We start from the raw sequence: 26493 nt of genomic DNA on the forward strand, positions 1-26493 counted from the left end.
ACGTGGTGATCTGGATCTTTACAGTCCAACAATATGCTATTGATGACTTGCTGCCAACTCAAGGTGAAGAGATGGTAAAGGAGAGCTGCAGTTCTCCTACCAGCAGATGGCAGCAGGCTCCATTACATATTATTTTAGAAAAAGAAGGTGTTGGTGAAAACATAGCATCCATTTTGGTAGAATAATACCATTATTATAGAGCACTAGTTTAGTCCAGAATCATCCTAGAAAAGACTTCATTTAAATTTCCTCTCACCCAAAATAGAAGTCGTATTACGAAGGCCGGTGAAGTTTGACATCTTCTCTGTATTCTTTTTTTTAGTATATTTAAACATCTTTCTTTCCTTGCAGTGATGATTTATTAATGTGCTCATCAGACCTTTAATAAAAAAATATGCTGACAGAATCAGGGTTTTTGGTGATGCAATTCCTATTGGCTGAAATTGAATCTACCACCTTGATGACAAAGCATCTGCAGTTCAAAGGGGTCCTGAAAGCCTCATATCACTTTGAAACTATCAAAGAAGAATATCAATTCATTCACAGCGATTTTTAGAGATCTGGGGAGCACCTGGGACAGATGTACCGAGCGCCACGAACACCACAGCAGTGACCGAATCCTTGAGGCCAATGGTGCATCCAAAGTGAGACGCCAAGTCTCCGATTACGGCCGTCAGCAGGCCAATGATGACGATGGAGATGAAGAAGCAGGCCCAGCCGTTCAGGTAGTCTGTGGGGGGGACGCAAGCAAACAGGACCTTCCAGAAGACGGTGAGGAAGTGCATGACATAGTCAAAGCAGGACGGCAGCCGTTCCTCCCCCGTATCCTCCTCATCCTCATCTCCTGGGTAGAAGTGGGATTGAGTGGGGGGGAGAGTCAGGAGTGAAGGAGTGAAGGAGTGAAGGAGGGGAAGGTGACATGAAGAGAAGCAGGAGAGACGACGGGATGATGAAATAGGAGTATGACAGGGAGAAAGAGAGCAGAGAGATGGAGGAGTGGGTGAATAAAGGAGATGAAAAGGAGGGGAAGAGAGAGAACAACATTCACTTACAAAAGGCACTTGATGCTTTGCACAAAGCGACACATCCTATTTGACACAGGACATTAGCAATTAAAGGGTTAATTACTCCCAGAAATGAAAAGTCTTATCTTAAGGGTGGGGGTGAAGAACTCTCATGTTTCTGCAGGTTTATACCGAATGAAGTGCATCCCAGCAGCTGACAGGAAACTCCGCAGACAGGAGGGACGCTAGGCTAATTCAAAGAGTCACACTGCATGCAACTTTCAAGCCACAGGAAGAAGATGAAAAAATAAAGCGCGCCGCCGGACTAAATATTTCAGGAGCAAAGTGACAAAGCGAGACCTGGATGGCGCTCGCTGCTCGCCGCATGGGGATCTGATGCTGCCGTCACCTGACACCATGGATGCGCTTTATCTGAGCTCAAAGAGCCTTACTTCCAGAAGTTACTGATGCCAAACATTCAAACAAAGAAAATACTAATAAAATGATCAATACCTGCAAAAGTATTCGTATTCGTCTTTTCCCCTTTACAGTACCTGCACTGACGGTGATGGCCTCCATGAACTGGTCTCTCCAGGAGTTGGTTCCCACCACCAGAGCCAGGTTGGTCTTCTTGATCAGCTTGTCCACAGTGCTCTGTAAGAAATGCCATCAAAACAGGAATGACCTCCATGTTCAGCCCGGCGTTAAAGGAAACAGATGTGAGCGTCACCACAGGATGGCAGGAGCATCGTCTGCTTCATGAAACCCACCGGCAGAGACAAACACGACGGGCAGAGGAGTGTCTGAGGTGCACGTGAATCACATCTCCTCCGGAAGTGCTCAAATTAGATGCATGTCGGTACATCTGTGTTTGAAGAGCAACCTTTCCCACCTTAAACTCGTACGACTCCTCAATAATGACTTCCAGCTTGAAATGTTCGCCCAGCACCGGTTTGCCCATCTCGGCGATGCGCCTGGCTTCCTCCTCGTCTGATGTCATCTTCCTCTCTGGCACGTCTGAGCGAAGAGGGTGAGAAGAAAACACCATGGGAGGATGCTCAGCTGATGAGCATGTTGTGTTGCACTTCACAGCACACAAACCACACATCAGAGCTAGCTAGCTGCGGGCTACATAACAGACGACATCATCAAAACACCAACGCTCTGTGCTGTGCACAGCCAAAGGGTGAGGCGTGATGAAGGCGGCTTAGGGTCACTAGCTGGATGGAGTTTCTCTATGCTCATATTTAGAAGCTTTAAAACAACAACAAGTCTCTGCCAGCCATTTTAGAGAATGCTGAAACACTTTCTGCTGTGAAGCTTTAGCGATGTCCTGGAGACCTGACCTTCCCTTGGAAATTCGATGTTAAATTTGGGGGTGAACCGCTTCTTTTAAGGCCATGTTTGATCCGTTTTCTACATGCAGAATGCATCCTCGCTCTTGTGGAAGCCCTGATCTGTTTCTGTTTGCACCATCAGACGTGCAGGAAAAGAGCCTCGGAGCTTCACGGAGGGTCCGAGTGCACCACAGACCACACGCTACAAAGAGTGCATAACATCAATTCCTCGCTGTCAAACCCCATCAAGGAGGAGAGGCTGTGCTTCTGAAGACCTCTCAGCCTGCTCTGAGCGGGACACCCCTACTGATCCATCCTGTATACGAGCCCAGAGTCCCCGCCCGCTGAGCCTTGCTGACAACACATTTAACATTAAATATTAACGCTGCCTTTAAAGATCGCGGCCAAGCCCCCTTGATAGGACGGCGTGCCGACAAGCACATGCATAATAGAGCAGCCGAAGAATCCACACACACAAGCTCTTTTATGCTAAATCAATTAAACACCCAAGATAGTGTGCGCCCACAGGTCCTGACAGGATCCCCTCATGTTTACATTTTGATTATGCAGTCGCGTCTCTGCTTAATATCCACAGCAGGAAAAGGTAATTACATTTCTAATTTCAGAACCGCAGGTTTGTTTTATCTTGAAGTTTATCAAGTGTCTCTGCCTTTCTCTTGAGTGGAGTCATAATTTATGGATTCATCTGCGCACTGATCAGCGTGAACATCCATCATTGAGCAGAGGGAGCATGTGTTGTTTGCAGAGGAGGATAGCAGCGTGCAGCTGATTTATACCGAACGCCCCAAAGTGTGGCTCAAAATCCTGCAAGACAAACCATCAAAGAGTGAGTCTGACTCCACATCATGCATCCCAGACTGACTCAACACGGGCACGTCAAGCACACGGCACACAGAGGAGGTGCTAAGAGGAGGAACTCACCGCCAGCCAACAGGAGGGCTGAGGAAGAGGAGGAGGAGGGGAAAAAGGGATGAGCAATGGAAAAGGATGAAACAAGCCACGTAAGGGAGAGAGGGAGAATGGCTTCGTAATGGCCTGGACTTTATTCTTTGTCTTTGCGAGCGAGAAGGAACAATTAAGGTTTATTAATGGAAAGAAGTTATCAACAAAATGTTAGGATGCAGCTATGAGTGGAACATTAATCTAAAACTTTATTACTCCCAGCTGTTGTCAGATTACTAAATTTGGAGGTAAAATTATGGATAAACTCCAATTATAAAAAGTCCAGTAAAAGAAAAGAACATTATCATTTTTCAAGAACAATTATGATAATGATAATAAAATATTTTATTTATTACTGCACATAAGGAATACTATAGATACATAGCAAACAATCCATGTCAGCAACATGTCCTGTTTATAAAGCAGAAATCATCCAGCGAGATGAAACCTGCCGACGACTTTCGCTCTGACAACTCTTCCTTCTGACATTTTCATCTTCATTTCTTCTCACAATCATGAAACAGAGACATGTTCATCCATCAGAGACTCTGAAAGACGCCTTCCACATCCTGGGCTGCTTCCGAGGCCTCTCTCAAGCAGACTTGACACCAATTAACCTGTTTGGGTTCGGAGGCAGCTAATCAGCTTCCAAAATCAAATGCAGTCCACAATTAATCATCGTTAGCGGCTAACTGCATTAATTGCTGCGGGCAACTTGCTTCATAATCTTTACAACTAGAAGAGCCGTGCTAATCCAAAGCTAAAGCCCAGCTGGGCTGACTCTGATCAGTCCCTAATAAGTTTGTCATTTGGAAAAGGCTGGCCAATTCACACAAATAAATTGACACACATGTAGAGGAAGGTTAAATATCAGGACTACAAATTAGATTATCAGTCATTAAGTGATTGTATTTCTTGACATTATTTATGTGTGTTCTTCTTCTCACACACACACAATTGAATAAAGGATAAAATAGTGGTAGATGTGAAGAGGAAAGATTTGGAGATGAAGGGACTGATAAATAGATGAAGGTGCTGCTCAGCGCTCGACAGCAGCAATGGATGGATAAATAGAGAATCTGGTGGGTGCAGATAAATTGGTTGATGGATTTAGGCAGGGACCAGAGAACTGAAACATGGATGGATGGATGGTTGGATGGATGGACTGGAAGAAACAAGGGTAAAAATAATTTGTGGGGAAGAAAGAAGTGAAAATGGGGGTAATATTAAAGAAAGGATGAGATCTACAAGCTTGAAGGTAAAGTGAAGGAAATAAATTGATGGAGGGACCAGAGAACTGAAACATGGATGGATGGATGGTTGGATGGTAGACGGGAGGATGAAGGGATTGGCTGAAGTGGGAGAGGAGGATTTGAGAATAACTAGATCAGGCAAGCAGCAGCTATGGTGGAAGGATGGAGCCCAAGCCCCATCCTTCCAACAAGCATCTTGGAAATGCACCAAATAGCATTTTCTCAAACGTGCGAACATAAATGAGGAGAAAACGAGTGAGGAAAGACACGGAGGGATGACGACTGCGTCTCTGCTACCGGGAGGGTTCATTAAAAATCACAAACATAATCCGCCGTCGTGACGATGAGCCACCAGACTTCATCAGAGACACACAAACGCTGGAGAGAGGCTATTTATAGCCGTCCACCTACAGCCATGCTCGGATTGGTTGTGTTGAATAATGAAGGCTGAGGAAACACACCGTCGGCCTGCGAGCAAAACGGGATGACAAAGACGGATGCTTCATCTGCCTTTATTATCTTTCAATATGAAAGCTGTGTAAGGCGTCCGTCATCTCGGTATGCTGGATCCATGTTTCTGACATCAGGGGAAGGAGTCAGGAATGCTGCGTACACAGAAACATCCTCGACGGAGGCCTTTCACGGAAGAACAGTCATGTGTTCTAATCCCGCTGAGCTAATTAAAGCCTCCACGAGTGGCATTTTGACATCAATAAATCTTTACCCCATTCATTTTGAGATATTAAGGCGATTACGGTAAACAAATACAATCCTCGCCAAGAGAACTGGCAGCCCGGATCAGCCACAGCACGACGCGGCGAGGTTGTGTGCCAGCAACTTGAGTCCAGCCCGGAAGTCTGGTTTGCAGCCAGCACCGCAGCCGCAGCTGCAGCCGCAGCCAGCTGTATGTTCTCAGACGAGATCAGTCAATAATTATTGCCAGTGTAGTTTGCGGGAGTCGTCTCTCCTCCCGAGGCCTGACTGGATCTCCAGACATGAAAGTAGAATTGATTCTCTGTCAACTGCTGATAAGAAAGGAATTCATTGCATTAAGCAGCGAATGCATTAAAAAAGGAGAAGAATGTAAGGAGCGGCATCGATCAATGCATTAGATTCCATATTGGTTTTTATGTGCGTCCCGGCTCCCCCGGCTGGGAGGGAGTGCCTACCAACCCCAGACGGCTCTGGAGGCACCAGAGACGCTGCTAATCGGCCCGTATGCTGCGTTTCATCTGGGACTCTCCGGCGGTTCTACCTCCACCGCCTGGCGTTTCACTCTGAATCTATTTCCCAGCCTCCGTCTCATCCCTTTAACTCTAATTCTCTCAACCCCGCCACTATCTCTCACACATATATCACTCTATTCATCCTTTTCATTCCCTGCATTGCTCAGTTTCCTCGGCTCTACTTCCTGACAGCCTTGGCTTGATGTGGCTGGAAAGATGATGTCTGCGTTTATTTATTATATTATTATTATATTATATTTATTTACATGCTTATTTTTCTAGATAGCAAGGACGGAGCCGCTAACTATTCCACAACACACACACACACATATAAAACAAATATACATATAAAACATTTGTATTGAAATAGCCGATGAAATAGAATCAAAATAAATGCAGTTCTCTACGTGACAATAAAAACGGTTTATCTTCTACCCGTAATAGTTTAATTATCAAATATCAACAACTCACAGTAAAACTCATCTAACCCTTGATTTCGACTGCTCACTAAATATAAGATATCACAATAGCACAACTCTGGAGACCCCACCAGCACCCCTTGCCTCCATCTTTCTTCTCCTCCTCCCGACCGACTCGTCCGGTCCAGATGTCGACACCTCGCCGAGCGGATTGCGTGTAGCCGAGCTCCCTCTGCTTGTTAGTCTGTTTATGCTGCAGCGGTATCGGCCTCGCCGTCGTGTCAGCAGCAGGCAATTACAGAGCAGATTACCAACTCTGATAATGTCATCAGACCGGGCCTCTGCGCACGCACACACACACACACACACACACACACACACTCAATGCGTGTGCTAATGTGTTTGGAAGAGTGATCTCAGAGAGTTCCTTAAATACCCTGCTTCTTTCCACCAGTGTGATTGGTGTACTAATTATTATTATATGCTATTCTCATTTAGCTTTATTTATACCCAACCCTGCCCGACTGAATTATGTCACGACTACATATTAGCAAGAATGTGTGTTCTATTTTAATTAAGCCCCAATCCAAAATACAAATCCTGATAAAGTTGTTTTCTTAACCTGGTTTTGGGTCTGTAAGAAAACATCAGTTGAACGCATAAGAGGAAAAGTTACTGAATGAATTTAAATAAGAGATTCAAGTATATTAGAATATATAAATATATATTGGTCATTAATCAAAAGTCCTTGTGTAAGTTGTAACCTTCAGAAAAGGTCCAAATCCACTCTGGAAAGAACATTTAAAACCTTTAAGAATGATTCTAGATGCAGAATCCAACAGATTGTTCTTTGGTCCATCTCCGACCGTTAACAATGAATCTACGGAGGAAACGATAACTTGGCCTCCTCACGCTGCCTGAAGGTGGGAGGGGCTTTTTTTGTGTTAATGCTTTCATGTGTCGCCCTCTGGGCAGGAGACCGCCTGTGTATGAATATTTTATCTTGTGTATTTAAAAGAAATGTTCTTAAACGGGACATCCTGGAGAACCGCACAATTAAAAGACATCCTGGAGCGATGCAAACCTTTTGTTGACACAATAGTAAACACTTAGAACACGCACCCGCCTGGTTATTGGACAATCTGTGGACAATCGTTTCCTCTGAAGGGAGATGAAGTCATTCACTCATCAGGCAGATACAGGTAAAGGTGCATGATACATGATCAAAGCGCTGAGGACGCACGTGGACACGGAACACCGGAACTCAAGGTCATCCCTGAGGTCCCGGCTGGATGGCCCCCGTCTGCTGAGACAGGCCCGACACCGAGGTGAGGCAGGTGGCGGCGCAGCTCATCCATGTCCCCGGGCTGAGACGAGCCCCAAACGCCTCTCAGGAACAATCGCAGCTCCTCATCGCACACCAGAGACCTTTCAGAGCGACTCCTCCCTGTCTGTGGCTCATGGCCTCTTTGGATGTCTCTCTGTCTTCTCCTCCCCCCTCCCTCCGTGTGTCTGTCCTCTTTCCCTGCGTTCCCTCTCCGAGCTCAGGATTCAAGAGTTCAATTTAAACCCTTCGCACCTAATCCTCTGGCAGGCGGTGGCAATCATTGTAACCGTCGCTCGACAGCGACCTCGCTCCACGGCGATGCACCGAGGGCAGCTTTTGATGCAAACACTTTGTCTCAGTGATGGGTCCTGTCCCACTGCAACCTCAAACCAGGAGAGGAGGAGACGCAGCATGAGTCACGTTTGGGAGACGGAATGAAACGTCTGTTTGGAAGCAGCATTACGACGATTGAGAGCGGAGGGCTGCTTCTCATTTAATCAGCCTCCTATTGTCATTCCTTCTGCACGGCTGCCTCCTGCGACCCCCCCCCCCCCTACTAGCTGATGCAAACGGCAGTACGACACAGAAGAAGATGAGGCTGCATCCATAGCAAGAAACAGCTCGAGTAGCCCGACTTCAATCCCAGCAAACTCCACTAACCACGAGGAAGACCACGGTAATCACAGCAGAGGAAGTCGGCTCTGACCTGCAGGCTTGGGAGGCGGGGCTGTCGGCACTGCCGTTCCCTCCTCGTGTTGATGAGGGAAAAAATTAAGATGCACAGCAACAATATGCAAGGTTATAATCACAATCAGGGATGATGAAAGGGAGCGTTCAAGCAGCGCCGCCCACAATAACATTACAGAATACCATTTAATTACATGTTGATATAATCAATGCTGCCCTGATAGACAGCTCTGTGTAACCAAAGGGATGGACAGCCGTCCTCATTTCCCTCTATGGAATGGAATGAGTCTGTAAAGTTAAACACCTGCCGTTTATGAAGCGATAACTATTCATTATCAATCTGTGGTTGAAAGAAAAGTTTATACTATAATCACATTCTCATCACTAACACACTTTCTGTGATTCTATTTTTATTTTCTAGGCCCTTTGTAGATGCGATAGTCGTGACAGAGACACATCAATCGATCTGAATTTGTCTTTACAGATTTTGGGTCAAATTATGTCGAACATTGTGTGATTTATTTTACAGAACGCTCAGATTGTGCCGTAAACGTTTACTACGACTCGCCTGTGTATTCAGTCGTACCCTAAAAAGAACTTAGGAGTAAGAACGAGGTAAATGCCTTTAGCGCTAATAGATTTAATAACTTCAGGCCTCAACTTTTAACTGAATCATTTCCAATCAGAGCATTAACTCTTCATTACCTACGCTATCCTGCTGCACCCTACCTCTCACATCCCTTCCCGGAAAGGAGTGGCGCTTTAATGAAGTCGGGCTCCGTGAATGCATGAATAGCGCTGGGCTCCCATTTGAATTAAAGCTCTTCATCCGTGTCGCTGTGATTTCTCTGTGGTGCTGATGCAACCCGAGGCCCTCTCAGTCGTGACATTTGTGCCATGGCTGGTGGAGCAGGGCTCGGAGGAGAACGTCCATCTGCCTGTAGCCCCCCCCGATCACAGATAGGAGGTGAAGGGTAAAACACACTATGTGAGATGTGTTGATTCTGTAGATATTTACGTAAACTTACCTGCATCCGGATCTCAGGCTCACCGAGTCCTACAGGTAAGTATTAGGGTTGTGTCTTTATTCAGACACTGGATCTGGATCTTTATTCAGATCTGGATCTGCATCAGTTGCACTGAATGACGAGGTGCTGATTTAGGCTAAAACGGAGGCAATGCAACACAGCGGCTTAGACGCAACGAATTTCCACAGATAAATGAGTCCAAAATAAGAATTGTTCAAACGTGTCAGAAGACAGAGTCAGGCTCCAGCCCAGATTGTGCCTGCAGTCGTTTAATTGAGGGGCTGTTCACGTTGGTGACGCGTTGTTTTAACAGGATAATGATGAGAAGATGCACAAACACGGAGCAACAACGAAGCTCGGCTTTCATCTCTGCTCCGGCCTCCACTTCACCCTGAAGCTCATTTCATGGTATGTGCCTCCGTTTCGACAGAATTGAGACGGAGCGTTATCGCGCTTTTGTTTTGGTACATTCCTTATCTCCACCTCGCTCTGCTCATAGACGCTCAGCCGGGCAGCTGGATGTGGCGCCATCATGGCTCAAAGCAATAGTTTGACCTCTTGGGCGGGCAGACTCTTTGATTAGTTGCTTAAAATAAATAAGAAAGAAAGTCTTATATTTATAATGCTTATAATAGCTTATCACAGACAGTCACATCTTCTGAGTGAGAATGAACCGGATGCTGAGAAGAGGCTCACGTTTCATGTTGCTGCATCACTTGTCCCTGTCTTATTTTGAAGGGTTCCTACATCGAGTACGGGGTGCGTTTCACTTCCTGTACTTGGTTCCATGCCTCGCCTTCTTGCCTGATTATCTTTATGTCTCCAGCCCGTTCACTCTCTCCCTCCGTGCCATATTCATTCACTGTCTGGTTTAGCTTATTGACACCCATTTCTTGTCTTCTCCTTTTAACAGTCGCCCTCCAGTGCGAGTGTCTGATGTTTCCACCTGGCCCCCGTTTCGTGCTCCTCCCTCCTTCCACCTGTTTGTCGTTGTCTCGTTACCTGCTGATTATTCTATTTGTGCGTCGCTTCCTCTCTGGTTTCCTCCTGGAGGTTTCGTTCTCCTTTTTGCCTCGTCTTTGAGGTTGGTCATTAAACCACTGAGCTGCACTTCACTTTATTCTCCTTCTTGAGTTTGGCTCCTATTTTAAAACTGCAATTCAAAGACACCAACATTTTGCTTTACCAGGATTAATGCCAATAAATGACTCTCCCAACTAATCGAGGTCAGGCTACATCGACCTCATCAGATACCTGACGATTCTGAGCTGTGTTGCTATAGAAACCAGGCCGTGGTCGTAAGGTTACATCCCAGATTCGTCTGCCAACAGGTGAGGTTACGACTCCCGTGAGGAGCAGCAGCTGCTCCCCATTGACGTTTCGCGGCGCCTGCCATCAGTCTCCGGAACAAGAGCGAAAGTTGGCCAGCCTCTGGAAACCTGTAAAAGCCCGGCCTGAAATGAGCAGATCGGTGTCTCCAGTGGTTCATTAGCTGGGGTAACGACGGGTGGCCTTGTAGGAGGTTCTCTGGTGTAATGATGCATATGATGGCACAAAGCTAACGTTATAGGACGCATCACATCTCAGTCTACGTAGCTGTACAAGGGACACACGGGAACAGAAGTGTCCCTGCACGTCGGCATCGCGGTGGGAGGTTCCACTATGACATGTAAATCCACCCACACGCACTAAAGCAACGCAGAAAGACGCTACAGTCGTTTGGGAGCGCGACGACAGACAATCCGACTGAGGTCAAAGTGATAAACATGTGAAGGAAATGTGTGAAAGGATTTGTAGAATACAGACTCCTTAGAGTGCTACAATGGGATCTCCAAAACCATCAGCAGCCTCGCTATGACCTACTGGAACATCCACTGGGAGACCCCCACAGCCATCTGTAAAGGCTGGGGGGGGGCGTTGATAAGGAAATGGGGTCTTTATCTCAGCACAATTAGGCAGCTAATTGATTCAATACCAGCCATTTAGGGTTTCTCCAGGCGGGGGATTGAGCACTGCTGCCCTATGAACGGACGCGGGACCCCCGGATAAAGACAGGCATCTGAAAACCAGAGAATGATTCATGACTTCAGTGGTCGATGACAAACAGCGGCGAGTTTTAAATTCTGGATGAATCCAGTCGTGGCTTCGACTGATTGAAGGCCAGTCTAATGTCATGCAAAGTCATTTTTGTCTCTGCACAATTACACCTATTGAATAACCAACCGAATGCCCCCCCACAAGGCTGTTCTGTGATGAAGACGTCCTCTACATCCCGTCATCTTGGGGTCTCAGGATGTGTCCCGGCGTGCAAAGCGGCTGGGTAGAGCGTCTTTCCACAACGTGGCTCAGTTCAGTTTGAGGTAATGAACGCGTGTGTGAGATGAAGAGGACTGGCAAAGCTCAAACAAAATGAGAAGTGCCCTTAGATGCCAGGGCAGCCTCCAGCCAGCGGGTGGGGGGGGCTGACGGGTGGCACATTTCCCCCAGGCCGGCCATGATGTGAATAGAAAGTGGCAGGGTGGGAGATGGATTACTGCAGGGGCATTAATCCCACAGCCAGACACACAAAAACACAGACACAAGCGTATAATAAAATACTTCAGAATCTCACTCACGCACACACGGAAGAAAACGCAACGAAGCCAACAACGCAGCGCTGACGCATCAGCGCGCACGGAAGACGCCGCCGCCTGCTTTGTTGCACTTTTTTGCAGTGTCATTTGAAGGTCCTTCGCCAGCATCCGACCCCCCCCCCCCCCACCAATCATTTTTTTTAGACACACCAGAGCGGCTCACTCAGCCCTCGCTCTCCTTTTGTATCAAGTGTGTGTACTTCAGACCTTGACAAGATTGTTTCTCCAGAAGAAGGCTCCTCCTCTATCGTTTACTTCCTGCTATTTTTATTCACCTTAAAATCCCTTTCTTGCAATAAACAAACAATAAGGAACTGGTAATTGCTAAATCGGATGGATTCGTTGAGTTGGCAAATAGCTCCCAGAAGACATAGACCGGATTCCCGACCGTCTGCATACTGGTTTCTTTCTCTCTTTGTGTCGACCACACAGAACGGCTTTGCCGTGAAGACGTGATGGCGCTGACGCAGCTGTATTATAACTGGATATCCACTGATCAGTGTGTGTAAGAGGTGAACGTCAGACCCAGAGCAGAGGTCGGGCCGAGCAGTTGGAGTGGCTTGTCGGCTAACCTCAGCAGGAATGCTACTGGGTAGAAGTTAGAGAAGGGCGAAGCTGCAGTCCAGACCGATGTGTCAGGGTGACTGTTGGCTTGATTGCTTTCATTACTCACACGCTGCCTGAAGTCAGGCCTGCCGGCTTGGGGCACACTCGCATCTGCCGGGTTCGGAGCGTTCGAATGCGTGAGCAAATGTATAAAACGAGCGGCAAATGTTCTGGTAATGAAATGAGGTCAAATGATAAGCGAAAAGTTCTTTTTTGATCATCTATAATGGGGTCATAATAGCCAAAGAAACTTGAAGAAAATGGAGCAAACAAAGACCCCGATAGAATATTCATCCGCTCCGGCTTTAATAAGGAGGAAAACAAACCCAATCAGCCTCACATCAGCAGCTATGAACAACAATCATTATACATGAAAGGCGAGACATCACATCGTTCTGCGATCCAGACGATATGCAACGCGTCACACCACCTGACATGCAGAGAGAAGGAGAACCACCCAGAGGTTTCACTTTCTCTCACCTGTCAGTGAGCAGATCTGTTCCGACTCCACCTGGCCGTCGGCGTGCGTCATCCCCGGCGCCGGCGCCGGCTGTCATCACCTGCCTACATCCCTCTCGTCCTCCATTACCTCCACAACCTCACTGTCTGTAAGGATCCCAACCCACGTTCATCGCACTGAACGCAACGCTGCATCTGCAGAAACCGGGATGGCCACCGAGAAATGAGGCGTGTTTGCTTTATTGAATATTCAAGCGGTTATTTGCAGTATTTGTAGTTTTTGTTTGTTCCAAGAGGCTCAACACTCAAACAGCCCTTTGAGTTCCGCCACCTAATGATCTCATTTTTCCGTCGGCAGTTTGGTGACTTAAGAGTAGCTTTGGGTAAACCATGTCTCTGCATGATAATAAATCATGGCGGCGCCTAGACGTGTCCTTTCAGGCATTGTGTGTGTGTGTGTGTGTGTGTGGGGGGGGGGGGGGGGTGTCATTACGATGGAGACGGAGCATTTGCGGCTCAATTGTGCAGAATTGTAATCTGAAGGCATGAGCATGAGGGTGAGAGTTCAGGCAAGGGAAAGGGCAACACTTCAGAGACAGAAAGCGACAAGAGAGAAAGGAAGAGGTTCACTACTGCACCTTTCTGCAGACTCATGTCTACCATGCGAGGGCTGGCCAGCTCCAGGAAGAAGTTCTTGTTTTTCTCATACTCCTCATCGTCAATAACTTTCACATGAATAACTTTGCTGCAAGAGGAAGGAAAAGGGAAGGGAGTGCGAAAGGAAAGGGATAGAGGAGGACAGATAGGGGAAGAGAAGAAGAGAAAGGTTAATTTATAATGGAGGAACACAGGAAGTGCACTGTAAGTAGGATTAATAACCAGCATGGAAGAAAAGGTTAGGAGGTGAAAGGTCAGCTTGCTGTCCGTCACTGACCGGGACTCGGAGAGAGCGCATTGGCTGCTTTGGGCGTCATGGCAACCATATATATTTAGGTATATCACAGAGTCAGATAGGTGGTGAATGCAGGCCGGATAAACAGAACACAGTGGAGTGAAAGCAGCAGCGTGTCATCAATCAGGTTGTAAAAGGTGAGCGCACGATAAATAGAAGAAACCGTCACTATCCAAATACGGTTTTATGGCTCGAGTTTTCATTCAGAACACTGAAAATGAGACGGGTGACTGGACACTGCACGGAGCCCCCAGTCCTCCTCCTCCGGCAGAGATAAGGGAGTGGCAGCTTATTGCTGAGGTTATTGCTCCTGTTTGAGGAGGACACCCCTTTAATGAAGTCAAATGCCTGGAGGTATGAGGCCGTTTCTCTGGAAAGGAGCTGTGTGTGACATCATCTCATAGAAGCAGCTCAATCCCGGCGGCGCTCTCACCACTGATCGCCCCAATTGATCTTTTTAAAGAGTTATTGACGAGTGCAGGCAGTTAAGTGGTCAGAAGGTGCCCAGATATCGCCATTTCATAACAGGGACTCCTAGAGCAATAGCTCAACAGAGCAACAAGGACGGGTCATGATGCTCCGTTGGAGCATCTTTACACCTGCCATTAGCATCCATGCTGATCTGATCACAAGCGCTCTAATCCTTTCCCTTTGCTTCCAGTCTTTCTGCTGAGATACGCTGGCTAAGCCAACCCTGTACGTAACGCTAAGGCAAGGAGGTGCCATCAACGGTCTCATCTGGCAAGCAACTAAAATAAATAATTCCCAAATTCTGTTCTGTGTGAACGTCGCGTGTCGCATTTTATTGTTCTCTTTGCAGACAAGATGTTTCATCTCTCTTCCTTTCTGGCAAGCAAGTGCACAACGCGATACGAGCCGGCGCAACGGCGTGAAAAGTCAACACAATGAGCGAACGTGAGGTTGAAACGAGGAGGCTGCCTTTGTGCTGCAAAGAAATACAGATGGCCGCAGAAACCCCCCACAGCAAAGTCAAACGGAGGTCGTTCTCCGCTCCGATGTTCTCATTTGCTAAACCGAATCCCTCCAATGTGTGAATTAATGTGATAAGGATTTATTGATGTTAACATGCAAGACATGGAGTATTAGTGTGGGAAGTGCCGCCGGGGAGCGGCAGCCGATTAGAGGGTTCACACCTCTGCTGCACCGGGCTGCCCATGGCCAGGAGGATGAAAAAAGGGGAAGGAAGTGTGACATGAAAGTAGTGCAGTGGGGGGGGGCAGATCAGAGTGTTTCCTTCTCTCTGTGTTCTGCGCCCAAACAACATGGCAGAGAAGAGATTTGCCTCCTCTCCGCTTCAACGGCAGATTTCCTGTTTTGGTCTCTTCTCTGGCCTTCTTTCCACAAACGCTAAATAACACTGTTAGAAGTGTGAAACCGCTGCGGTGGAGTGACACTTCAGAGGAAGTGTTATCCAATCACCGCTTCAGAAGTCATCCTCGCCATCGGACCAGCCCGACCTGAAAATGCCTCGGCTTTCACTCTGCAACGCGCTTCTGAGAGGATTGTCACGGAAACAGGGACGCTAGCGCAGGGAAGAAGCTAAAAGTGCTGCGATTAAACATGGCCTCTCTTCCCCCTCCCCCTGTTCCCTGCATAGAACACCGACCTTAAGGGTTCTGGTTTGAACTGGACGCCTCCTCTGCCTACCAAGTCCTTTCCAGGTGCTTTCAACACCATGCAGGACTGAATTTAAAAACCTGGAGGTGACATCCAGGAATTGAGTTATGAACAAAAACGTGACAAACGGCATTCTCCCTCGTGAAATCGCAGCAACGCCTCCGCTCAAAACCAGAATATAGTCACGCAAATAAAGATGTGAAGAGGACAGGGAGTAAAAAAACTAAACCCCGATGCCTCATGGGAAATCAGTGCCTTAATTAAGCAGGCCTGGTTTCTGTCACCGAGCGCGAGGCTCATGCGCCTCGCTCATTATAGTCCTGATTATTGCTTTTCCCCAGCATTCACAGAGAAAAGCCAGAAAAGTCATTCCTCAATGATTTCTTGTCACTCTGATGACAAATTGACATTTCATATTCCACCTCCAAACGGCCTGCGTGGGCGTCAAGGGGCACGACAAAGCTGAACAAAGCTACTAACCAATGAACAGACAATAGACTAAAGTCAGATGTCAATGTCACGAAATAGCAAGACATGAAAGGCCAAAGAGCACAGCGGTGCCAGATGCTGGTTGAATAATACGTGCCTGCCAAAGTGAGTCCCAGTTTGGACACTCAATCTAGAAGGAGACACACACATTTACCAATATCTGCTATAAGAATCATTATGTTCAATCGGCCTTGTACTCAAAGAGGCCGTCTTTCATCGAGAGCACCCAAACTCAAGTGTCTGTTTTGGCAAGCAGCCGCCCTTCCTGAAGTGTCCTTGGGAGGCTCGTGAGTGGGGGTGGATCACGTTGGAAGTTTCCTGCACAGAGATGATTGATTTGTGAGCCGTTGCCCTTAGACTTTGAAGAAATGAATCAATTCACAATCATATCAGGCGACAGATGGGGCTTGCGATAAGAAAAATGAAAGGCAGACACGGAGTTGCTGTTAATGATGATGCATTAGTGACATTAGCATTCATTTAACTAAATACCAAGCAGTCACTTCACGGAGTGTCCAGGAAAGAGATAACAGCGGGCGCACAGTCGCTGTGCACGGCAAATGCCTTGTAACGTCTGACGTGCATCAAGTAGAATTCATTTAATAAATGTACTTGATGATAGGGTTGAATTTATAACAGCACGTGGCTTATGCCAGTTTTTCCCCTTCAGCTGAACAAACTCAACTAAAATTATGGCAAACATCTATTTAATTTGGGGTTTTATTTGGCAATTGAACAGTGTAAAGTGAGGGCATCAATTGTGACCTTTGACTTCACATTTCCAGCCTTTTACTTGTAAAGAAAGGGTTGGAACAACAACAACAACAACAACATTTCTAAAATCGTGCAACTTTATGAAACACATTTTTTCCAATTCAAAAAACAAAGCAAAAGCAGTGAACACAAGGAGCTCAGGAGGACAACAAAGCCTGAGCAACAGAGGATCGCAGGCTGCAAACACAGCAGGACATCGGGACGAAGCTCAAATGGACTGATGGAAGCGTCAAACAGAGACAACGAGACACACAGGAAACGGCAACAAACCAAATCGCCACTGCGACGCCGCCTTCTGCATCGCTGCTAGTCTGAGATCACGCAGTCACAGCCGGAGACAGACGTCCCACTCCCACTGGTTACTGCCAGTGGGTTCACCCTTCTGCCCCTCAATGGCTACGGACGGGAGAGAACACAGAGCTGCAGGTGAGTTTGGAGGAAGGTCAAGAGGTCGGGCCGATCAATTCGGTGTTTTATGATTTGTGCAGTAACGGTCGGAGGCCACAGCAGCAGATTCACACAGCAATAGCCAGGTGCAGAAACCAGATGGAAAGGTGATGCCTCGCTGTGAGGCGCACGGCGTGTCGCTCATGATGAGAGCTATCAGCAAGCACCGAGCCGGCTTTATCAATACCGCTATCAGCGAGCACCGAGCCGGCTTTATCAATACCGCTATCAGCGAGCACAGAGCCGGCTTTATCAATACCGCTATCAGCGAGCACCGAGCCGGCTAAGAGGAATAAAGGCAACACAGCCGTCCCTCCTCAGCCTCACACGGCCTGCACCTCAGAACGAACACGAAGGCAAGGATTCAAACATCCAACCTGCTCCCATCCGCTGCTCTCGCTCGCTCACTTGTTGTCATGGATACGAAGCACCCTTTCGCCAGCCCGACTCCCTCTCTAAATGCAGCACATGACACACAAACACTTTCCCTAAAAACTGTTTCATTCGTTTCCATTTACGTGGCTGCAGAGAGCCGAGCAGCAGGACGAAACTGTCCCCGGAGAAAATAAAGTGTCCTAACAGGTTTGCCTCTGTCTGCTGATGCACCGTCTATTACTTCCTCTGACACACAGAAACCTCCGCTGGAAGAGGAAGAGGAAGAGGAGGAGATCACGGCTGGAGCTCTCTTCCTGTGTCCTGTCAGATTGCACGCCGTTCAAACACGTTGAGCTTATGCTGCCTTTGTGACACTCCAGCTTTTTATTTAACCTTTATTTAACCAGGTAAGTTAATTGAGAATGAATTCTCTTTTTCAATAACGACATGGACCTAAGAGCAAATGCGTCCCACCTGCAAACTTTATTCCTACAATAGCAGTTATTTTCCAAAGACGACCAGAGTCCGAATGAAAAGCAGAAAAACAGAGAGCTCTGTGAAAGTAGGAATACTTGAGAATAAAATGTTCTTCTTCAGACAGAGGTCTGGCTGGAGCGGTCGGGCTCACCTGTCATGCACCTTTACAACGGTGTCTCTACAAAAACACACCGGCTGCCAGTACCGAAGGAGAAAAAAACACAAACGGAGAAGATGAAAAAAGGGAGAGGACACTCAAAGACACGGGACAGACGGGGGGGGGGGGGGCAATCGGAAAGCAGACAGCCATGCTCCGGTTTTTCAGAGCCAAGAGTCAGTCGAGCAGGAGAGAGAGAAAAGTGAGCTATATTTTTTTGGAGTGAGCCCAAAGGTCTTCCTCTACAAGGGCACAATGCAATAAAACACTCAGTGATGAAGTGTCTGATAGGGGGCAACAAGGGAGGGGCAGAGAGGACGCAACAGAGGATGCAGGCACGCGTCCAGGGTGAAAGCTATACAGTCCGGCCCCGGTGGGGGTAAAAGGAGATGTTTGGGCTGAGGGCTATTCTGGGTGCGAGAGGCCGAGCTGGCCAAGTCAAACCGCCTGCAGCCAAAGGACACGCATCATCACACGTGAGAGACCCAAGAGAACCACGAGCTCCCGTTTGCAACGGCGGAATGTAGAGCAGTGAAACAATGAATGCTAACGCTAACAATGAATGCTAACGCTTGCCGTGCGCAGAGCAATTCCGTGTCCGTGTCGCTCTTCCATGACGACAAAGGAGCTGAGGGTTGATTATTGATCGTGCATATTTCCTCACGCCGTGGGAATGACGCCGTCACTCTGGTCCGTCTGTTGCAGGATGGAGGCCGTGTGTGAGGGAGAACCCGTTCAATGTTGGAGTCGATGCAAATAAAGTGGCAGAATCAGGATCACTTTCATCCGGTTTCATCCATTCTGAATAAACTACCAGGCAGATCATAACCAAACATCGAATCATTCTGCCCTTGAAGGCTTCTTTTCTTCAAAACTTTATTCATAACAGAAACATGAATCAGACTTCCTGTCTGGCTTCAGGTCTCGAGTCTGAACGTGCTCGATTTCTACATCCGTTTCACGTCCGGATCCAGAAACGCTCGACTTCATGGCCATTACTCACTCAAACAAAATCTCACGGTGTCTGATTCCACTAATGAATTGCTTTCTCTGGTTGAAGGTGTGGCGATCAGCTAAGTGAGCCGCTACGGCGTTTGCTTGCTTCTACATCTTCAGCTCATTGAGCCTCAACCCCAGTTGATTGGGAATCACTTCTCCACACCGCCGTGGTGTAATAGTCTCGGTCTTCATTCTAGCTCTCAGTTCATTCAAATGGATCAGAACTGTCTATAATTATTACAAGCTTATTTTACCAATATAATTAACCGCCACTGCACAAATCATCATCTACAAAACAAACACAAAGGTCACGCTGTACTGTAATATCTCATCAGTATACATATGTAATGTTCTGTGTGACAATTCTACTCTTTACAGGACCCCAACATGATTCTACTGCTCTGCTGTGCTCGTTGGCGTCTCTACGCTGCACACTGCAGACAGGAGAGGAGGAGGGAAACGGGAAAGCCAGCGACTCACGCCTCAGCGAGTCTTTAATCAAGCAACAGAAAGCACATTCATGAGCACAAGTACGTGCGAGTCGGTGCAAATGTCCCTGTGCATTATGTCTTTTTGTGCATTCTGTGGATGTCACCGCTGTTACAGATACAGATGAGGGAGCAGATGTGGAGGAGATGGTCGGGGCGTGTAAGCATCTTTTGCTGTAGTCCTGTTTGTGAAGAGCAGCTGTGGTTTAGTTAATAAAAAAAAAAAAACATCTAAATAACATACAGGGAAATGATGATACCGTTACAAAGCATAAAGGTGAACTGGCAAGAAAGAACAGAAAGAGACTGACTAAAGACAGGAAGTGTAGGACACAGGACAATTAACCTTCAAGTTAAAACAGGAAATGACAAACCACACCCAAAACTATGAAACTGAATCCCTGCTATGCATCTCTATGAGGAATGTTGCCGTTAATTTAGATGAAACGTGTAACTGAATACAAAAATATAAATGAGATACTGAAGTGTGTAATTGTCCTCATATATATCAAGTATTTTGATGTTTTACCCCTGCAGGTCTTGGTTGGCGGTTGAAGGACAGCATCAGGGTCCTCAAGAGCTGTGCAGCGGCATGCTTCAACATAATGCATGTGTATAAGTGCACGTGTGATTGGTTGGCAGCGGGGGCTACATTTGATTCGCTGCAGAAACAGTAAGACATCACTGATTGAGAATAGGGAGGAGGCGCTAAAAATAGGAGCATGGATTTTCTCTGGAGGCTACTGTGTGTGTGTGTGTGTGTGAGAGAGACCTCAAATTCTCTGACATTTAATGGCTGCACAGCCAAAGACATTTAAACAGCCTGACACAAACACTTGAAAACACCATGAAATTATGATCATCTTTCCCAGCCTGGGGTTCGGTACACACGCTAGCTTTTATTCTCTGCAGCACGGCGGTGCCGACCTAAGGCGGTCAATAAGTGTAGTGCATTCTAAGGTTTAAATGCGTCCCTTGATCAAATCCGAATTTTACAAAAATGGCTGCAGAACGTCTTTCAATGGCCTTCGGGAGGCACAGAACCGCCATAAACGTTGCACGGCCCTCTGAGCGTCGGCTCAAGATTCAATCGTAGACGTTCTCCTTTATAGAGATCGGCGTCTCGGTGCTTAACACTGGGCTGCCAGATAAAAATAGGTTTTGGACTTCATGCTTTAACGTGAAATTCTGCCTCTGCTGATCAGAACTGCAGCTGTGTGTGTGTGTTGTAAATGAATGTGTGACATGAAGTCAAATGACTCAATTATTTGAGATATTGATTAAATAAATGCGTGTCGCTGGCTATAGCAGCACGTTGCCACTCCTTCACACATTCCCCTTTCATGTAGGCAGCACATCTGTCAGCCCCCCTGACATGTCAGTGAAGGATCCAGGTACGAGCTGAGAGGTGTTCTCCTAGCATCGTCTGACCCACACACACTCATCTTGGGGGGGGGGGGGGGGCGCTCTCCATCACAGGCTATGTCCTCTGGTCTCTGATGAGATTATTGGACAGCTCCTCCCTCCCTCCTGGCCCTCGACTGTGTCGTCTTAAAAAGATTAACCACACCATTGTCTCAGCCAATAATGCTGGGATAAAAGGACCAGTGCCTCACAGGGAAAGTTGAAATGCTCGGCGCTAATTCCTTCCCATGGAGCATGTTGCCATCGTCCATCCTCCCGAATCCTCATTACCATTAGCTAATAGCGCAGGAGATGGGATTGGACGCTGGAGTCGTGCAATCTGTCCGCTAAGCACAGACCTAGTGGGGAAACCTGCAGTAAGGGAGAGCCTTGTAGCTTATCGTTAGCAGCAGGTGCGAGCAGACAGACAGACTATTGCTGATTAGAGATAATGAGCTGCATGGGCTGATCGGTATCATTAATGTCAAATCAGCAGCAATCCAGTTCACCATTTGGCTCCACCCGTCTCTGGACTCATCAGCTTAAACCCATCTGTGCCTCAGCGGCGCGAGCGATATGGAGACGATGCATCAGTGCACGACACAGCCTCCATTCTCTTGTCGAGAGCGGTGGTGGATATTGTTTTCGACAAGTACTATGAAGAGGATCACCAAGCATCAGAGTATATTCATGAAAAACTCAAATACTCAGATTAACATAGGAATCAATTTGTCAAGATATGGATGGATGAACAGACAAACCTTATCCAACCGCTATTCCAGCCCCATTTGTGTCATGGCCGATTGGATAAAGATGTTATTTATTGTTCCATCCTAGCTCTCAGTCATGATCATTTGTTGGTGTTGATTACTTAGCAGTTCATTCTGACCTAGATGGCGTGCAATTCTCATGCATCTGCCCCCGGATCCAAACCCAAAGGTGCAAAATCTGACATGATTTGCAATCGTGTCCCTTTAAGAACATCGGTTAAATGCAGGATATGTAAATTTAATTTCTAGCGTGACGCAGTCGTTCATCTCATCATTCCTCAATGCAGACCCCAAGCTTTAAATTAAAGATTAACCTGCTAAACGGAAAATCAGCCAAGAGGCCAGCTAGATGGTGTGCAGTGAGGAAACAGTCAACCAGCTAGAAGGAGCATGCAAAGGGCAGAGACTCGGCAGGGGAGGGGGGGTTGAGGAGGGCTGCTCTCCCTGCCTGAGGGGAGGGGGGGCACCTTGATAGTCGGTCAGACGGGGTTCTCATCTCACAGTTGAGAAGGCTGTAAGCCCAAGAGAGCGGAGAGGTGGAACAGAGGGAACTAAAGCAATCGATCCCGTCCTCCATCACTCTCCTCGTTCACCGTGAAGCCCTCTGGAGGACGAGCTCTACAGCCGTACATGCCTATTCAATTACGTTGGCTGGCTGATCTTTGATTCAACCCCCCCATCTCCATCCTCGTGTCCCTGCATCCTCTCTCTTTGGCTCTTTTTTATATTAATCATTCCCTTACCTTAGGAACTCTCTCTGCATTCCCACAACGTCTGAAGCAGCTAAGGTAAAAGAGCAACTCGCCGTAATAATGGTTTTTGGAATGAATCCTTTCACCGGGATTCCTTAACAGCCGTCCGTTGGTTTTCACACGAAGCCGCCAACAAACACAACTACATTTGCTAAAACAAAATCTGGCCCTCCCCCACTGTGTTTGTCATGAGCACAGCGTGTCAGTGCTCGGGGATAGAGGGTTCGGGTTCGGGACTGGAACCCAGCGGGACCTTAACAAGGTGTGGCAGGTAAAATCACGGTGATACGATTTGCCCCATCCTGGTACCATCCTGAACGCCCGCTCATGTTATGCCGTTTCTCTCCAGGCCACCCTCGCTCTCATCATACCCTCGACTTCAGCAAATGCTTCTGCTTTCATTTACTTGATTTTCCTGCTCGCCCCCCCATCGGTGACATCGTTATTTTTAGATACTCTTGGCAGTGTGTAGCCGTGTTAGCGTGCGTGAGTTTGGGATGCTGACCTGATTTACCAGTCATCAACATGCCATCTTTATTCCCACCATCTCCTTAAAGAGAAGCCCTTCGGGAGAGAATTGCACCCGTTCACGGCCCCCCAGGTGCGCCGGCTGTGTCGAATACAGAGGCAGGGGAGGGGAGGAGGAAGTCTGAGCCACTGGAACAATGGCAAGAGTCGGAAATAAACAATGGTGAATTTGTCAATTCGTGCTTGAATTCCAGCTACTGTGACTCCAAACGTTTTGTTGGTACTGATCCATTTAATCTGCGTCTTTAAGCTTTCAGAAAACGTGCACACATGGGAATGAAATGGATCCGTCGTAGCGCAGAAATTCATTCATTGCTTTACCTCGTAGCCAAAACGGAACACACTCTCCAGGAATCCAAATGGAAATGTCAGAAACTATCATGCAAATTCAACCATTGAATTGAAACCTATGAAACCATGACGACATTTAATACCCTTCTTTTTCAGGGCACAGCCACTTGGATATTCCACTCTGTGCACGTACCCACTAAATCTGAGCAAATCCCACAGCTAGGCATCAGTTAGCCATCGTTGGTTACCCGTCAGCCGCTGTGCAGAATGGCTACCGGACACAGCCCGATGCAAATCAACACAAACAGAGAGGCAGGCGAAGGCACGGCCTGCAGGGCACCTCGTCTCGCCCCCCTCCAGTAACTGATTAGTTTCATCCGTTCCTTCCTATCCCTCCCTCCCTGCTGTGTTTGTGTTCTCCTCATCCTTTTACTCCGTGTCAGGCGCTCCAGCCTGTCCTTGTGGTTTTGGATTTGTTTTGTTTCCCTGATTCCTGCTTGGTTTTAGATTGGATGGTTTTTGCCAGCTCCCTGTTGGATTAGACTACATGTTGGACTGCCTTCTTGTTTTTCTCCCTTGCCTGTCTTTACATCCCACAAGACTCGTGTTCTTTATTTTTGTGTTCAGACTACATCAGCGCAGTTCTTCTCTCGTCAGTATCTGAGTCCAAATTGCTGCCTTTATTCCACATTCTTGAGCATTTGCTTCACCATTGATTAAAGACACCCCTGATTATGATCGGTGAGCTGATCAATGCATTTTCGTCTTGTCCCTCGGCCTTGATTCTTCCTGCTGTGATGCACGTCCCAGCTGCCGTAGTTTTGTCCACACAATGCTGGACTTCCAGGGACATGATTCCACTCATTCATTCAAACACATCTCTCTCTCTAGTGCTCATGCTCCACAAGTCCTATCATCAATATTCATATCAACATGTTCAGCCTGACAAAGCAAGAAATAAAAATTAATTAATTAATTAAATATGCATTTTTAACATGACCAACGAGCTATGAATGAACATTCAGTGGGAGCGTCCCTCTGACAGCTGAACGAACGCTAACACCCACAGGAGCGAGATCCAAGAAGCACCTCGATAAGAAGTGTTGCGTCTGGATGAAGGAGATGATATATTCGGAGAGGGTCTCGGCATCAGAGGGGTAGACATGAGGCACTGTTGATTGTATTGGATAAAATACATGAAATCACTTTCCAGCCGTGGTGACAGATTAATCAATAATGAGCTTAGCTGCAGCGCTCAACCCCCTGCCTCTCTTTCCTCATCACGTCGGCACGCTTCCGCCATCTTTGCTATTAAAAATGATCATGTCTGCCTTTTTGGTCTCTTTAGGTAATGATAAAGGGGGAAAACACCGCCGTGAAGGGAGGAGCAGGATGACAAACGTTTGGATGAATCTCACTGAAACACACAATCAGTGCTTCGGCTGAACTCCAAATTGTGGGTACATCCTGGAACCGCAACTCCCCTTCTTTGGCCACGAGGTGCATAATAAACCTCCAGCTTTGCTGGAATAGTCTTTGATGTCCATCTACACTGCTGCCATTGGCTAATGCCCCTCCGCTCCAACGACAAACCGCCATGTTTTGCATAATAGATGATACGTCAGACTTCTCGTGCTTCAGATGAACGAGCGCTCATCACTGTGAAATGTGCACAGCTTTCATTCGGGAGTCTCCTCAGTCACTATCTGCCTTCTATGCATGCACATGCATGCGCTGCTGTAAAGCTGCAGTGGAAGATGTCGAGGAAAAGCCTGGCGATTTCATTCATCTGCATTTACTAAACATTAATATGTTTCCAGATTAATGATCACGCGTTAAGAATCTTCTGCTGCAATGCCGTACCTCGCAATATCAACATCTGATGATGAGCGTTTGTGCTAATGTAAAAGGATGCAGTGTTTGTGTGTGCACACATGGCCAAACCATTCATGATATGCACAATCAAAACAGCGATGGATGTCAGATGAGGTGTAATTAAAGCTAGTACACACGGTGCACGAGCATAAACACACACATGCACAAACATTACCACAGGAACGCACGGAGCTCAGCAGCAGCACTAAGCGTGTAAAACACGATCTATATGCTTCTGTTGATGCTTAAATAGAGACCAAACATCAAACAACATGCAGGTTGTTACTTTCCACAACGACACCCGAGAACATTGCAGCTTTGACCCGGCGGGGCGTTTCGGAAGTGTCCAGGATGCCTCGACCTCCTACGCATCATTCACAAACACATCGTCCCGCCGTGGCGCTCACTAACTGCCCGGCTTCCCTCCGCTCGGCTGCAACGTTGAACATCACACCGACTGAGCCGGATGATGCAGCAGAAGCCCGTTATCGAAAAGCTGCATCAACAGCACGATAGGCCATCGCTCTGCTGCAAGGCCCACAATAACACACTCCCAGTCGTAATCCCTGGACCAGAGCCAGGTGCCATTTCCTGATTGACCTGAGAATACTTTTCCATATTATCAGATCTGAGAGCTTGCAAAGGTTTGGACATTGAACAAGGTAAAAAAAAAAACAACAATGCTGAGAGGCATGCTTCCAACTCAGAGGTTTGGCAAAGAGACAATCAGCATGCCACCCGGGGTTTTAAACCAGCTTAACGGAATTCACTGAAAACAGAGGAATGAAAAGCCTGAATGTTCAACGGAGCAGGATGCATGTTATTAACCTCCCTGGAGGCCTAATCCAGGACAGGACAGTGTCTCCATGGCTCATCCGGCTCCGGCTCATGCCCTGGATGGCACGCGGTGCCTCAGCATGATGTTCTGACATGTGGGTAAAAGGTGCCCATAAAAGCTAAGAAGGCATCAAAAACAAAAGTGGAGTTTTTCATGAGCCTAAAATGTATTTCAACCACATTGCCCTGATCGGATTTCAGCTCGGAGTTCATTTAGATCGGTTCTACTGCCGGTACGCACCTTTTGAACACTCGGGGCTGCCCAAACCAGTGAGCTTGTTTTAAATTCATGGTATTT

The 26493-nt window shown here is 47.3% G+C and overlaps 1 protein-coding gene across 1 annotated transcript in view; it reads right to left on the bottom strand.

Moving 5' to 3' along the window:
- slc8a3 (solute carrier family 8 member 3) overlaps positions 1-26493 on the bottom strand; it is a 39536-nt gene that overhangs the window by 2263 nt on the left and 10780 nt on the right. Inside the window, exons 3-7 of the mRNA XM_068752429.1 lie at positions 13581-13687; positions 3284-3301; positions 1897-2021; positions 1559-1658; positions 572-844 (exon numbers count right to left, since the gene is read on the bottom strand). Of these exons, the coding sequence (XP_068608530.1) occupies positions 572-844; positions 1559-1658; positions 1897-2021; positions 3284-3301; positions 13581-13687 (623 nt within the window). The remainder of the gene's footprint in view (positions 1-571; positions 845-1558; positions 1659-1896; positions 2022-3283; positions 3302-13580; positions 13688-26493) is intronic.

Source organism: Brachionichthys hirsutus, chromosome 18 (assembly GCF_040956055.1).
Source record: "Brachionichthys hirsutus isolate HB-005 chromosome 18, CSIRO-AGI_Bhir_v1, whole genome shotgun sequence".
Taxonomy (NCBI): Eukaryota; Metazoa; Chordata; class Actinopteri; order Lophiiformes; family Brachionichthyidae; genus Brachionichthys; species Brachionichthys hirsutus.